The sequence below is a fragment of the Gobius niger genome, assembly GCF_951799975.1.
Source record: "Gobius niger genome assembly, chromosome: 6".
NCBI classification, from domain to species: domain Eukaryota; kingdom Metazoa; phylum Chordata; class Actinopteri; order Gobiiformes; family Gobiidae; genus Gobius; species Gobius niger.
The window spans coordinates 14,177,818-14,193,161 of NC_136857.1; the positions used below are offsets into that span (position 1 = coordinate 14,177,818).

Sequence of the window (15,344 nt, forward strand, 5' to 3'; positions counted from 1 at the left end):
CACCTGCAACATGCACAGGGAATAGATGTGCCAGTCTCCCAGTCTCAGCACTCTCCCAAATGAATGACTGACGAACTGAAGGGAATTACCCCTCTCCCCTTAAAGCAGTAGCATAGATGGGCAATCTACTGGAAGAGGTCACAATAAACAGTCCAGAACGTGGATCCACCTTTGGGAATTTCCATATTAAACAAAGTTATAGGTCTACATCATGCACAAGCTAATGCCATTTGTTCGTGCCAGTAAAGTTGACTTTAATGTTTCCAAGGATATGAACAAATGACAAACCATCAAACAAAGAAAACAAACGTTTGTCTAAATTAAATTTGAAAGATAAACTTTATTTATTGACAGTTCTTTTCTCAGAATTGCCACAGCTGGAACATTGTAATAAAAAGGTATTTTATCTAAAGTACAAGTGCAATTAGCCATTTCAGCACTGTTGTCCTCATTAATGAGGGGTCACAAAAATCACTAGCTCAAGTGAGTTGTCTTAGCTCTCGTCCCCGGGGACTGAGGGAAGGACGGGAGGGTTTGGTGCGCTGTGCTGACAGATGGGTCCTTGTTCCTGTCTTATACCTCATCTCTGTCTCCCTCTCCTCCCAAGACTTGACACACTCACACACACCAACACTGCACCAGCACAATGGGAATTAGAGCCACACACATGTTGCCTGGGATCCTGCAAAAAGCTGAGCCCTGTGTTGTCTTCATAAAAGATGCAGGATCAGGGATTTGTCATGTGGAGATGGGACAGGGGGGTTTGGTGAGGGTATCAATGTATTGTTTAATAAGTTGGATATGTTTGTTTGTGTCTGGGCTTGGCCTGGAAAAGTGGCCTAGATCTAAATTTGACCACATCAAATTAGCTTGTGTCAGAGTGGACAAGCCAAGGAGCGTCGAATACTGAATCTGCTCTTAGACGTGTCAAAATAAATAAGACGACATCGGCCAAAATATCTCTACATTTTCATGATCATATCTTTAATATGCGATTTACTCACAGGTTACAAAACATATACATTCTACTTGTGATTTGAGAAACAAAGGTGTGGATCAGCAGTCGCTCATTTTCTGGTTAGACTCAAATTAACTTATTATTTGGTCGTGCATGTGTGGTATGTGTGTCCCCAGGCCCCGTCCTCTCCATTTGCTGCTCATTGAGCCTGAATGTGTGGTAGAGCTTCCTGAGGGAGAGACTGACAGGCAAACGGACTGAGCCGCTCAGGGGACAGTCCTGGGTCTGCTCTGCACATGCACATACTCCTCTCTCTTGACCATGTGATGAGCATTGAACCCTGGTTGACTCACACTTAACTGTTCATGTGCATCAGGGACTAATTCAAGCTACATTTTTTACATATTTCAACTTATAAATTCAAACAAGGATGACAATGAATGTTTGAATGAATTTGCGCGGACCTTGAAAATACATCATTGTACGTCCAGTATGTGCACAGGTGTTGAAGAAGTCATCTTTCATGACACTGATGTTGATCAGCAGTCAACCCTTTATCAACAGCACTTCCAGTGACTTACAATGGCACAAATGACTCTCCTAGGGGTCTGCTGAAAGGAATGTGTTGATTAGGAAATGTGTGATATCTGATTTGTTTCTGTTAAGTAACGCCCATTACAATCATAAAAACGGTCACGGAAAAAGTCATGTCAGAAGCTACCAATATAGAAATGGGCAATACTCTTCATTGTATGTTGTAATACACATATCCAGACATTTGATGGCACAGCTATAGAAAGAGTTTCCTCTTTTAAGTACTTAGGTTTCTGGCTGGATGAGAAATTGACACTATTTCACATGACTGTTTAGTTCTAAAAAAATGGACTCATGATGAGTGACACAGGAAAAAGAGGCTTTTCTTATTATGCTGCCCACAAATGGAACAAACTACAAAGACTTTTACAATTTAACTCTTTAGTGCCTCTGTCACATCCAAAATCCTTAGGACTAGATTTGTATAAAGAAAATTGTACCTGCTTTACTTGATATTTATAACATTTTATTATAAATACTGTATTGTTGTTCTTTGCAATGAAACAGGGCGCTCATGAAAAAGAGAGTCTTGTACTCTCATTGGGCCTTCCCTGTATAAATAAAGATAAAAAAATAAAAAAATGCAATGTTAATGAACACACATGGGACATATGCATGTCAAAAGTCAAAGGTTTTTTTTTAGGAATTGGTTTATTCTTTTATTTCAAGATCATTTACATTGTAGTTTCTCACTGAAGGCATTCATTTATGAATGAACACAGATGGCATTATGTTGTAAACAACAACAAAAAGATAGATTCGTCAAAATAGCCGCCTTTTGCTTTGATTACTGATTTGCACTTTTGACCTTTTCTCAGTGAGCTTTACAACGTCGTCGCCAGAAATGTTTTTCACTTCACAGACCTTATTATATGAAGCTCATTGAGAAATGCAAAGAATAAAGGGTGGCAATTTTGAAGAGTTTAAAGTATAAAACATCTTTTGAATTATTTCACCCTTTTTTGCTTCCTACATATTCCCATGTGTTCATTCATAGATTAAAATAGTTAAAAATAAAGCAAGGCCGATACATAATAAAGTGTTTCCAAACTTTTGACTGGTGGTGTAAACTGAGGCACATAGTGGCTAAAAGTGGACAGATTCTGCCAGAACAGTAGAGGACATAACTGTACATCAAACACTGGGAAATTATTAAATAATAATAATAGTTGTTCAAGAGCCTTTCAAGGTACTGTATTTAACTGAGCACATTACATTTTGTTTACAGTGTTTAGAAACTCAACTTGTGTTTTCTTTTTCAATAATTTCAGGCTAAAGCAATTCCTGAAGTAAAGTAAAAGCAAATATTAAAATCATGATATAAATCACATTGTCCCTTATGTGTCTTGGGACAAAAAACTGAAGATAAAAATGTAAAAACAGCCAAAGCCCACCCCAATAAGATCAGTTTGACTGAGGTAATATGAGCAGATTGTTACCAGCTTATTTCTCTTCCTTTGGGCTAATAGGTTTGGAATAAATTCCAGTTGGGCTGATATGTAGCTACAGAATGGGAATCAGGCCCGGGGGCAATTCTCACTAAGTGGAAAGAGAGCCATTAAACAAAGGTGCCTGTGGTTTCAGATTCAGGATACTTTACAGCCTTCGTCCCAGGACGTGCACAGTGTTTTTGGGTGTGTGGAGAGAGGGGGCAGAGCAGGGGGAGGAGGATCCATCTGCCACTCTGCCGTCCTCAGGGAGACAGGCCTATCCCAGGGGTGTTCTGTAGGAGAGGGGCTGAAAGGATTACACCCAACCACTAATCAACAACGCTAATCTGTGGGCCCCCATACAAAATCCCTTACCATCCAAACAACTATTTAGGACAAAACATAAACCTCTATGTCCAGGATCAACTAAAGGATGTCGGACAAATAGATAAACTTCAGGACAACTGCAGGTGATTCCTAATTGGGAAAGTAAGGTGTGATTGGCAGAGAGCCATCGGGTCTGTGATCAGGTGCAAGTGTCCCACAAGTGGCCTGTCTGATTCCCAGTGTGACCATTATGCAAATAGCAGCAACGAGACGAGTCTGCAACAGAAATGAGTCCAACGGAAAAAAACACATTCAAATTCAAAAGTGTCTTTATCTGAACGTGATCAGATCTAAATCTTCAGCCTGAAACAAGAACATTTGCAGTACATGGTGTTATCTCCTTTTCATTCAAATACTGTATTTTTGTATTATGGTTACACTTTATTATTAGATTAAAATGGTCTTGAATGAAAGATGAGACGGCTGCCCACGCTGGCTCCAGGTGAGTCCTGCAGAGTTTCTCCTGATCCATGCGTTTATTCACAGCAGGGTCCATCACACAGAGCAGCTGCGAGCCCCTCACAGATTAGACCTGTGGGCAGGAGTGAGAGAGGAGGAGCCCCTTGTTTTATCGTCTTACTTTCTGCACAATGGTTTTGGTGTATAGCTTAGAGTGCAGTGGTGCTGCTCACAGAGGGTTTGGGGCTCGGCAGGTTTAAGGCACTAATGATGATGCCAGTCCTTCAGGGCATGGGGACCCATGGCTCCCTGGCCTGCCTCCTGCAGGATGCCCAATGGCTTAGCAGCACTAAGCTGTCTATCCCTGAAGCCTCATTGTTCAGTAGGTCCAGCGCTGTCAATATAAAGCTTGGCTAATGTGATCTTGAGGCAGCTGGAGCAACCCAGATTATTACCATGATACAGCCAACTGAGGGTGTAATATCATTAAAACTAAATCAGGTGTTTGGAGATTGGCTGGAGCAGCCAGGACTTTGAATGACATTAACCAGGACAATTGCAAGAATGTCATTAGTCAAAAAGTCAGCAATTTAATATTATTCAAGGTGCAATAATCAATCCCCCCAAAATAACATTAACATGAGGAAAGAAAGATGTTTAAAATAATGTCACTTATTGGTGGAAGAGAGAGGTGTAGGCTACATTCTTATTAGTGACACATATGATTTCTTTCCATCTAAAGCAGATACAAAATATGAATCTAGCTGATAAAGGCTAACCAAAGGATATGCACTAGTCATTATTAGCCTCTTGTGAAGGATTATTGTTGCGGATGATGAGAAAAACGTGAGGCACTGTTAATCTTCTTAAACTGTTTGACACTGAGCTGTCTGCTCGGCAGACTCATCAGCAATCAGCTGTCCTCTGAATAGGCCCGGCCATAATGCACCACAGTCATAACAATAGGGCAAAGGCATAAGCCTGAGTTCAATATGAAAGAGAGAAATGTCAACGTCTTTTATACAATATCTAAGTAGTATAGTGCGTTATTTTAGGCGAGCCTTCTAATCGGCACAACTTGGATATTCTTTGCGTGTTGTGCTGCTAAAGCGCCAGAAGCGCCGTTGGTCGCACAGCAAGGGTCGCATGTTTCTATTGTTTTGGTGCTCAGGACACAGAAGTGGTGATTTCAAGGCCCATTGAGCGGGCGATGGATTGTGCCTTAAGTGCGCGGACCAGCGGCGCATTGATTATCTGAGAGCTGCAGAGAGACGCCCAAACTTCTGTATCAATGTCTGCACTAACAACCACCCCGCTGGTCAATGAGCCACCACTGAAGCACGGCTTCATCTTGCTCAAGAACCTGCTAGATGCCATTTGAAATAGGCTATATATATTTTTAAGAGTTAACGTCGTCCATTTGTGGCTGCCTGGCCTGGAGCCTGTAATCGTCCAGGGCATAGTTGTTTTCCCTTATATTTTGAGTAGGCCTGCTGAGTTTCATTCTCTCCAACATTATTGTGACGTAAACTTCTCACACTTTGTTTTAAACTGTGGTGCCCAAAGTGCAGGAACCTGAGTCTGCATGTGTCCTCACGCTGTACAAGAGGGACACCTAGTGGTAGGCATTAGAAGTGCGCTATGTGTGCAAGTTTTTTGACAATGCCGCATATCCTGTATTAAATGAAATGTGTTTAGAGTACCTTTTGATGATATTCAATTGTATTTTTGCACACATACCCTATCCATTTTCATATTTAAGCTTTGCACTGGCTGGTATGTGTATGCCATTGATTAGCACTTATTTGAGCCAGGAGGTAGTTGTTGGATTCTTCCATGTTTTGTTCAGATTCCTGCCTCATAACTTAAGGCTTCAATTTATACTCTTAAAGCTTGTACTACTGTGTCCTGACCCTCCTAAAAATATGCTTTACATACTCATTTAGCTTTGGTGCATTTGGTTTCTCAGCATCATCCGCTCTCGCTCCCACTTTATTTCACATCTGATAATGATCTCTGATGGTCTGCACATAAATTAGATCTCCTTCACTGAGAGACCCAAAAAGAGATGGCTCAATTAAAAAGTCACTTTCAGCCGAGGACCAGCAGTCCAGAGTGCTGGTTACGTCTGATTTGCCTTTTGATACAAATAATACAGATCGCGAATGTGTAACAATGGTATGATTAATGTTAAAGGGGGGGTATTATGCAAAATCGACTTTTTCAAGCTTTACATCATGTTATTAAGTCATTCCCTCATTAAAAACATGCCTGAGGTGTTGCCTTGGCACATTCACGTATTTTTGAGTAATCTGTAAAAACTCTGATGGCAGCCATTTTGGGGACAGGTTTCCTCCTAGGAACGCCCCCACCTCCTGGAGACGCCTCCAAGCTTTCGTCACCAGCCGAGTAACCAATCACTGCTCCTCAGCAGAACCCCTGATGCCACAGCCAGTGTGTGGAGGGGGCGTGTCGGAAAGGGTCAGAGCTTGTGGGAAAATACAAATATTTGGGGACGCTCATTGACAATAGGCTCAACTTTAATGAAAACACAGAGAAGCTGTGTAAGAAAGGCCAGCAGCACCTGTTCTGCCTCCGGAAACTGGCTTACTTTCACGTGGACAGGACCATAATGAGACTGTTTTATAAATCTTGTGTCGAGTCAGTGCTAACGTTTTCTATGATGTGTTGGTTTGGTAACCTGAACATCAAAGCGAAAAACTCACTCAGCAAAATTGTAAATTTGAGTGCTAAGATTCTGGGAGCTCCTCAGACTCCACTTTCGGACCTGTATTCTGGACAGGTGACGCGGAAGGCTCTGAGTATTCTGGCTAATGATGCTCATCCTCTTCATGGTGAATTCTGTTACTTGCCTTCTGGTTCGAGGCTTAGGGCTCCATTGGTGGGGAAAAACAGATACAAATATTCCTTCATACCTATAGCCATCTCCACTCTAAACGCTGAGTATAAAAGGAGTTTACAGGCACCAAATTCAGTGTGAGGGGAAAAAAAAAAGTTGTTGTATACTCTTGTTCTGTTGTAAGGTTTTGCACTTCGGCATCTTGCTTGTACTGGTGAATGAATGCATTTTTATTTTTCTTGTCTGTTTTTATGTATCTATTTTTATGTATCTTGTGCTGCAAAACTAATTGCCCTATCGGGGACATGAAATAAAGTGAAGTGAAGTGAAGAGGTTCTTAAAGAGACAGAGGCCTATTTCAAGACATTCACTACAGCCATTTTGAGAAAGCAATTTTATACAAGGCAGTTATTCTAATTTACTGCATTTACAGACCAACAGAAGGTTTGGTCATCATTGTAGCGTGATATAGACTGGTGCTATGTGATTGAAAAAAGCATAATACCCCCTCTTTAACTCTGTGGTATCTGCCAATCTAGCTCTTATATTGAACATCATCATGTAGGCCTGGTCCTTATTATTCTTGTGCCCTAAGTGGAGTCAAATTTGGCCCTCTGAGGTATGTAAGATTTGTAAAGGGTGTATAATTTGATTCAACCGAATAAACCTTCATTAGTTACTAGGGAAACCAAAATATCTCCTATAACACAACCATTCACCCACCATTTCCATTCTGGCTATGTGTTTGGGCACCCTTGTGAATCTAGTTTTAGACCTGGGTTAGTGTAGTCCTGTCGTAGACCTGTCAGACCTGTTTTAAACAATCAGCCCTGGCGTAGTCCTGTTATAGACTTTATTTAGGTCTGGGACGACTCAGACACATCCAGCTCCAATACACAGACTCACAAACACACACATCCAGCTCTAACACACAGACTCACAAACACACACATCCAGCTCTAACATACAGACTCACAAACACACACACATCCAGCTCTAACACACAGACTCACAAACACACACATCCAGCTCTAACACACAGACTCACAAACACACACATCCAGCTCTAACACACAGACTCACAAACACACACATCCAGCTATAACACACAGACTCACAAACACACACATCCAGCTCCAATACACAGACTCACAAACACACACACATCCAGCTCTAACACACAGACTCACAAACACACACATCCAGCTCTAAGACACAGACTCACAAACACACACATCCAGCTCTAAGACACAGACTCACAAACACACACATCCAGCTCTAAGACACAGACTCACAAACACACACATCCAGCTCTAACACGGAGACTCACAAACACACACACATCCAGCTCTAACACACAGACTCACAAATACACACATCCAACTCTAACACACAGACTCAGAAACACACACACATCCAGCTCTAACACACAGACTCACAAATACACACATCCAACTCTAACACACAGACTCACAAACACACACATCCAGCTCTAACACGGAGACTCACAAACACACACACATCCAGCTCTAACACACAGACTCACAAATACACACATCCAACTCTAACACACAGACTCACAAATACACACATCCAGCTCTAACACACAGACTCACAAACACACACATCCAGCTCTAACACACAGACTCACAAACACACACATCCAGCTCTAACACACAGACTCACAAACACACACACATCCAGCTCTAACACACAGACTCACAAACACACACATCCAGCTCTAACACACAGACTCACAAACACACACATCCAGCTCTAACACACAGACTCACAAATACACACATCCAACTCTAACACACAGACTCACAAACACACACATCCAGCTCTAACACACAGACTCACAAACACACACATCCAGCTCTAACACACAGACTCACAAATACACACATCCAACTCTAACACACAGACTCACAAACACACACATCCAGCTCTAACACACAGACTCACAAACACACACATCCAGCTCTAACACACAGACTCACAAACACACACATCCAGCTCTAAGACACAGACTCACAAACACACACATCCAGCTCTAAGACAGAGACTCACAAACACACAGACTCACAAACACACACATCCAGCTCTAACACACAGACTCACAAACACACACATCCAGCTCTAAGACACAGACTCACAAACACACACATCCAGCTCTGACACACAGACTCACAAACACACACATCCAGCTCTAACACACAGACTCACAAACACACACATCCAGCTCTAACACACAGACTCACAAACACACATTTTATAGTTTTAAAATACTTGCTCTAATTTTGCTCACAGTGGTTAATAAGACTAACTGGGGTATAGATCAGAGTTCTGTTGGGAGGTTGCTACAAGTGTGTGCAGTCTATTTGATTTGGAGGGTAGCCTATGTCCTATACTATAATGTAAGGCGTAGGAATACCAGGAGTAGTTTGGCATCCGCACAGTAAAGTGAAGATTACTGCACAGTAAAGTGAAGATTACTGCGCAGATTTCGAACTACTCCTGGTATTATTACGCCTTACAATATAGTTCCCCCTTTTATCCGCTTAGAAAATCCACATTGTTTAATTTTGTGTAATTATAGTTTCTAGTGGAACACTTCACGTAACCATATTTAAATAGGGAAAATGTGGAAGAGCTTGGTAGCTTCTATCTCGACCTGTTTTGGAGCTATAGTGGAGAGGGGGAGAGGCTAAATGCTAACGCCGTCTGCGCTGTGTTTACATGATTGAAGGCACGGGGGAAGACCAGACAGGTCCTGAAGAACTCGTCAAAGCAAAGGTAAGAACATATCTCAGTATGTAAAAATGGTGGCCTATTCCTTGAAGAGTTACCAGTGACTCGCAAACAAGCAGCAACCTCCCTCACCCTTGGCACAGCTGAGTTTTTTTTTTTTTTCCCTTTCCCTGGAAACTGCACAGTTTTACTGGATACTTTGTATGTATTTGCCGTGTTTTGGGGTTCAGCGGGTTCAGTGAGGTTCAGCAGATCTTTTTTTTTTTACTGCAAAGAGTTCATAATGGTCCTGAAGAAAACAGCTTTTAAAAGTAAATAAACGGCTAGCATATGAGCAGACTTTTGAGACTTTTGAGACCTACAAATTTCTTCTTCTGAAACTTTGAAGAGGCACCAAGAGCCCCCTACACCTACAGCACAGTGGGGGTGCTAAGAGGAGCTACAGGGAATAAAAAAGGGACAAACGCAGAGGTATCCGGGCAAGACTCACAGCTAAGTAACATTATGCCTCTATCTCTACTATTGCTCTGACTAATGGATGTTCACTGGAGAAAAAAACAGATCAACTGCCAAGCTCTTCCCAGATGATGGTGAAATATTGTTGTGGAGCGGAGGGAGCTGCGCAGGAGGAAGAGGAAGGACGATGTGGAGGAGCTGACCAGTGCAGGACACCACGCTCTGTTTCAGAGGAGCACTGAAGGCAAAACATGTTGGTCAGGTTGGCCAGTCGCAGTGGCTCAGGACTAACACCTGAGCAAGATTTTGTTGTATATACTTGTACAATGACAAATAAAGAACTTACTTAATAACTACTGGGAATCCATGTTTGCTTTTCTGAAGGCTTTGCTCATCATGCTTTAGTTGTATAGGCTTCTGTATGTCAAATGTGTTTCAGAGCTCATGGACTGGGACTGCCCTATTATAGAAATGAGTGCCTCTCCAATGCTATTAAGGATAAACCTCAGAGGAATCATTGACCTGAGAAAAGATGGGCATCAGTCCATGATGTCAGAGGCAGGACATTGGTTTTTCCACTGTATAATGTACCCTTAAGCAGCACTAACTCGTTTTTACCATTGCCCCATAAAAAAGAAATAGTTAATAGTTTAATTGCGTTTAAATGGATTTGGTCGTTGAAAATTGTAGGGAAAGCTGTCTTTTTTGTTTGTTTGTTTTTTATCTACCAGACTTTGGTAAAATGAAATGTTCATTCCGCATGTCAAACAAACCATCTGAACGCTCCTTCTATTCTATATAAGGAGAGTAATGCATGTTCAACCTGAAGGTCCTTTTAGGCTTACGTAGTGCGTGCTGAGGCTGTACGTGGTGACGTCAGCCTGCTCTCGCCCTGCCCTGGTCTGCAGCTTCACATTCTTCGGTTTTCTGTCTCTGGACACACCTCGGTCTAAATAATCATGGTGGGTCATTCTTTTTCATTTAATCAGCAGCGAAACACACTATGCCTTAGATTGGTTTGTAATTTGTATGATAGAAACTCTAGAATAGTTTTGAAGCTATTTTCTTTATGATTCTGACTTGTAGCGGTTTGCTAGCGGAAGTGGAAGTTACTATACGCTAGCATTAGCCTACGAAAGTAGTGAGATCTACATAGTATTTGTTATCAAACAGATATACATTAATGTGAATACATTATTACAAGGAGAGCTACAATAGTAGATGTATTTTGATGTCCATTGCGCTCATTCTAATCTCTCCTTGAACAGTCTGACTTCTCGGAAGATCAAATCCTTGGTAAGTTTGAAGTTTCTATTTGAGTCTTCATCTTGTTTCTTGGCATGCTTCACTCTTGATTTATCCCACTATCGCTGCTCTCTGTACTTCCCTTGCCGAGCCTAGTTATTTGGGTTGTCAGCCTTTTCTTCCTCTGTATCACCCCTTTCCCACCTATTTTGCAAATGCTTTTCAGATTGAATTTAACGTGGATCAGTTTAATGGTAAGTCAGAGGAGGGCCGTCTCTTTGTAATGTATCTTTGTTGATGGTTATCTTGGCTTGGGTGTGATCAGCATGTTGGTTTGTTAGCTTAAAGTCTGTCAAAGATTCAACAATCAACAGCAATAAACTTCATTAAACAGGTGATGATAATCTAATCATTGTTAGCTGTGTTGTGCATTGTGTTTGTGGTCAGTCAGATGCTGGATTTTAACAAGTTCTTGTTCTTGAGTCTGTTTGACTGTTATTGTGGCTGCCTCTGTAAGCCATAAACTTTGCCTGTTATCTCTGGAGCAGTTCATCTCTCGAAGGCTGTGTCCTTTTTTGGTGCTGGATACAGCTGTTGTTAGGTTTTGTCGAAGGGCTGGTTTGTTTAATCACCACTGACATAATAGGCCAAAGCTACTCTCACTCTCCTCCTACTACGCCTCCACTCCTCCAATACCAAATATGGTGCTGGGAAAAGTACTTGCCACTAGGGAAGCTGCACATTCCTGAGAACAGGAAAAGGTCCACAACAGTGCGTTCAGGAGCAAATTTCCAAACAGAGGCGGTATCTTATCCAGATATTTATACCTCTGGACTGCTGTTTGTCATGCTACTTTTGCAAGGTTTAAATCGTGTGCAAAGGTTATTAAGATCCAATAGATCAACACTCTTTACAGAGTAAAGATAACTGGTCAAGAACCCTACTATGGAGAACTCCTGTACGACTGAGAGCGTAATGTTATTTGACAGTGACGTATGAAATAGTGACGTCTGAGAACTGGTAGATCATTAATGTCATATAAAGTTTATATTCATTCTCAATTAAGCAACAATTTCTGAGTTTGAAATGTTTGTTTTGGTCACTACATTCACATTTTTATCCAAATCAAATATAAAAACATGATGCCATCTTTTTATTTATGTCTAATCTTTCTACATGGAACATGCTTTTTATTATAACCCATTATTGAATAAACCCCATCAGAGTTATTAACCACTTTTAACGGGATTGTTGTATAGCATGTTAACACACTGAAATGACTCTTCAACATGTTTTGAGATGAAACCTATTCTACTTCCTGTCTGCTTGATCCTGTGTTTTATCCTGTAAATCAGTTGATGTGTCTGAGGTTCACTTGTTCATCAAATGTACAGTAATTCAGTGTTATTGATTTAGAAATGTCACTGCTGTTTGACAGAGTTCAAGGAGGCCTTCCTGCTGTTTGATAGGACTGGAGATGGAAAGATCAGCTTCTCTCAGTGTGGGGACGTCATGCGCGCCCTTGGGCAGAATCCTGTCAACGCGGAGGTGCTCAAAGTCCTGGGAAACCCCAAGGCCGAGGGTGAGTTAACAATGCAGTTATTTATAGCACCGTCATTTATTTTTTTGTGTTGTAAAAGAGAATGGTACTGATGGATGCCCTGTTTCTTGAAACAGAGATGAACATGAAAATGTTGGACTTTGAACAGTTTTTGCCCATGTTCCAAGCCATTGCCAAGAACAAAGACCAAGGCTCCATGGAGGATTTTGTTGAGGGATTGCGTGTCTTTGACAAGGAGGGCAATGGCACAGTAATGGGAGCTGAGCTCCGCCACGTTCTCACCACGCTAGGCAAGTTCTTTATTTAATATTTCTTAAATAAAAATTAAAAAATTCTTAAAAATGTAAATAAATTAAATTGATATTTTAAATGCTGTATTGTACACAGGCTCACGTTGAGTGCTGTGAGTCGCAGTTGCATAATGCACACTTAATTTGTTTTTGTGGTACACTTTACAGGTGAGAAAATGACAGAGGAGGAGGTGGAGACACTCTTGGCGGGACATGAAGATGCAAATGGCTGCATCAACTATGAAGGTAGGAGCATATAATGGGGATATAGATGACATTACTGCACTTTTAGTTTGATTGTGTCAGTGTAATGTCACACTGCCTTATACACATCTCTCAATGTGACACTGGGTCTTTACTGCTGTTTGCCATATTGTGTTTTATGGCCTGTATTGTTTTTATTCTGTCACCATTGTAGCACTTCGAGATTTGGTGTCAAACGTAAAATGCATTACAAATAGAAATGTATTATTATTATTATTAATATTATTATTGAGTGCTGCAAGAGTGGAAGAATTGACAATAAGTAATGTTCTTGACTTAATTGTTTGTAACTGTTTATATTTGAAGTGCTCCAAGACGGTTTGTGTAAATGTCAGATCCTTAAAATGATGAAACTCTTTTTCCTTCGCAGCATTTGTCCGCCACATCCTGTCAGGCTGAGGCCGGTACGGGCATTGGGTATATCATGAGTTGGTACTACCAGGCTTTCCCGCTTTCTCATTGCTACATTCACTACTTAACAACACTCGTCTAGCTGAGTTAACATCTGCCATAAAACCAGAGTTATGCTTCATTTGGGAAAAAGGAAAACCTGTTGGTCTGTCTCATCTGTAGTCCTGAGGCCTTTAACCTGTGTAGCCTCCTGCTCCTCTGTTTCCTGCAGCCCCTCTGTCCTGGCCCTGGCTGCATGGCCCTCTGCATGTGTCTTGGACCCCGCGGTTTTAAGGGGGTTTGGTGGACACAATCTAAGAGACTGGTCCGATTTAGGAACTATCAGGTTGTCAGGGTTAGTGGGTGATGTGTTCAGAGGCAGCTCCTCTGGCCTGGTTTGCATGTTGGTGTTTTCAAACTGTTCCTGCTCTCGGTGCTGAGGAGATCCAACTTTGAATTGCAAAAAGATTTGGCAATAGATTCCAGTGTTGGGAGTGACCAGGCTCTTCTTTACTAACCAGAGAAGTTCAGTAAATTGCTCTCATCCTGATTTTCTTCTCTGTACTGATGGAAGCTGAAAATATAGCCTGAACTGTAGCCTCCCCTTGGTCTTTCTCTCTTTTCTCTGCTTTTTAATTAGACAAAAGCATACAGCGAGGATGGCTTCTCTAACCAGCTCTACTATGGATCATAGTCATGGCCAAACGCTTTGGCTGAACATATTAGATGATTTCTTCACCTGTTTCCATTAGAAGCCTCTACCCCTCTCTCCTCTGGATCTCAATAGGATGCCTGAATAAAAAGCCTTGTTTCAAGAATTGTTGTAATTTGTGATTTTTCTCTGCTCTTTTCAGAACTGGTCCGGATGGTCATGAGCGGCTGAAGATGGAGAGTCTTACGTTTTTATTACTTCTTTGCATACCCTTTTATAAGTCACCTCATGGGCCCTACATTTCCAAATGTTATTTTCACTTAATTTAAGAAGTGCCTTGACATTCCATAAGTCACTCAGAAATTAACCGGACAAAACATGTCTTTATTCTTCATGCATTGCAATGTGCGATAACAGGGGCAGCACTTTCTATAAGTTTAATTGAATAGGCTGTAGTTATTGTATGTTTATGTCAATTCATTGTAAACTTTTTCAGTAGTTGCAATCTACTGTTGCAAATGTAAACTCATGCAACAGATTGATATTGTAGAAATACAATATTGTTAAGCCATACAATCATGATGCATTTCAAAATTAAAACCTTGTTTTTAAACACACCCATTGTTTTCCGCATTTAAATAAATGTGTCCTGAAAACCAGACGTTGAGCAGTTTGTCCTTGTCCAGTTACACCAAGAGTATAACACTGAGTGATGTATTCGTATTTGTAAAACTGTGTGATGCCACTAGAGGGCGCCATTTGATGGGTCTACATTAACAGAACATTGAGAATGCATTTTACTCAATCCTGGCCTGACGATCGATAAACTATTTTATATCAGATGTGCTTGAATACAGCGCACGAGACAGACTCTTGTGAACATTGTGGGTCAGAACAATGGGCTGAGTTTATTGTAGAAATGTTACTAATATAGTGACCTGGTTAAACGTTTCTAAAAGGGGGCTTGGTGACATACAATCTCTGTGACACGAGCAGTAGAAGACTGGTGGCTTCCTGACCTTTGCTTCATTTTCCTCTCAACAGCCACAACTATTTCCCCTCATTAGACGGTGCAGCTATTGGAGGACGGGGGCTTATGTGTGT

The 15,344-nt window shown here is 41.3% G+C and overlaps 1 protein-coding gene across 4 annotated transcripts in view; it reads left to right on the forward strand.

Annotated features, from left to right (window-relative positions):
* LOC306963986 (myosin light polypeptide 6) overlaps nt 1–14,907 on the forward strand; it is a 164,509-nt gene extending 149,602 nt beyond the window's left edge. Inside the window, exons 1-7 of one of the 4 annotated variants that reach the window (XM_079557795.1) lie at nt 10,718–10,800; nt 11,107–11,134; nt 12,522–12,665; nt 12,761–12,934; nt 13,103–13,180; nt 13,569–13,615; nt 14,443–14,907. In XM_079557795.1, coding sequence (XP_079413921.1) covers nt 10,798–10,800; nt 11,107–11,134; nt 12,522–12,665; nt 12,761–12,934; nt 13,103–13,180; nt 13,569–13,597 — 456 coding nt within the window. In that variant the 5' untranslated portion in view covers nt 10,718–10,797 and the 3' untranslated portion in view covers nt 13,598–13,615; nt 14,443–14,907. Of the gene's footprint in view, nt 1–10,717; nt 10,801–11,105; nt 11,135–12,521; nt 12,666–12,760; nt 12,935–13,102; nt 13,181–13,568; nt 13,616–14,442 lie in introns of those variants that run through there. The other 3 variants (XM_079557792.1, XM_079557793.1, XM_079557794.1) reach the window with 3 other exon arrangements.
* Nucleotides 14,908–15,344: the final 437 nt, after the last annotated feature.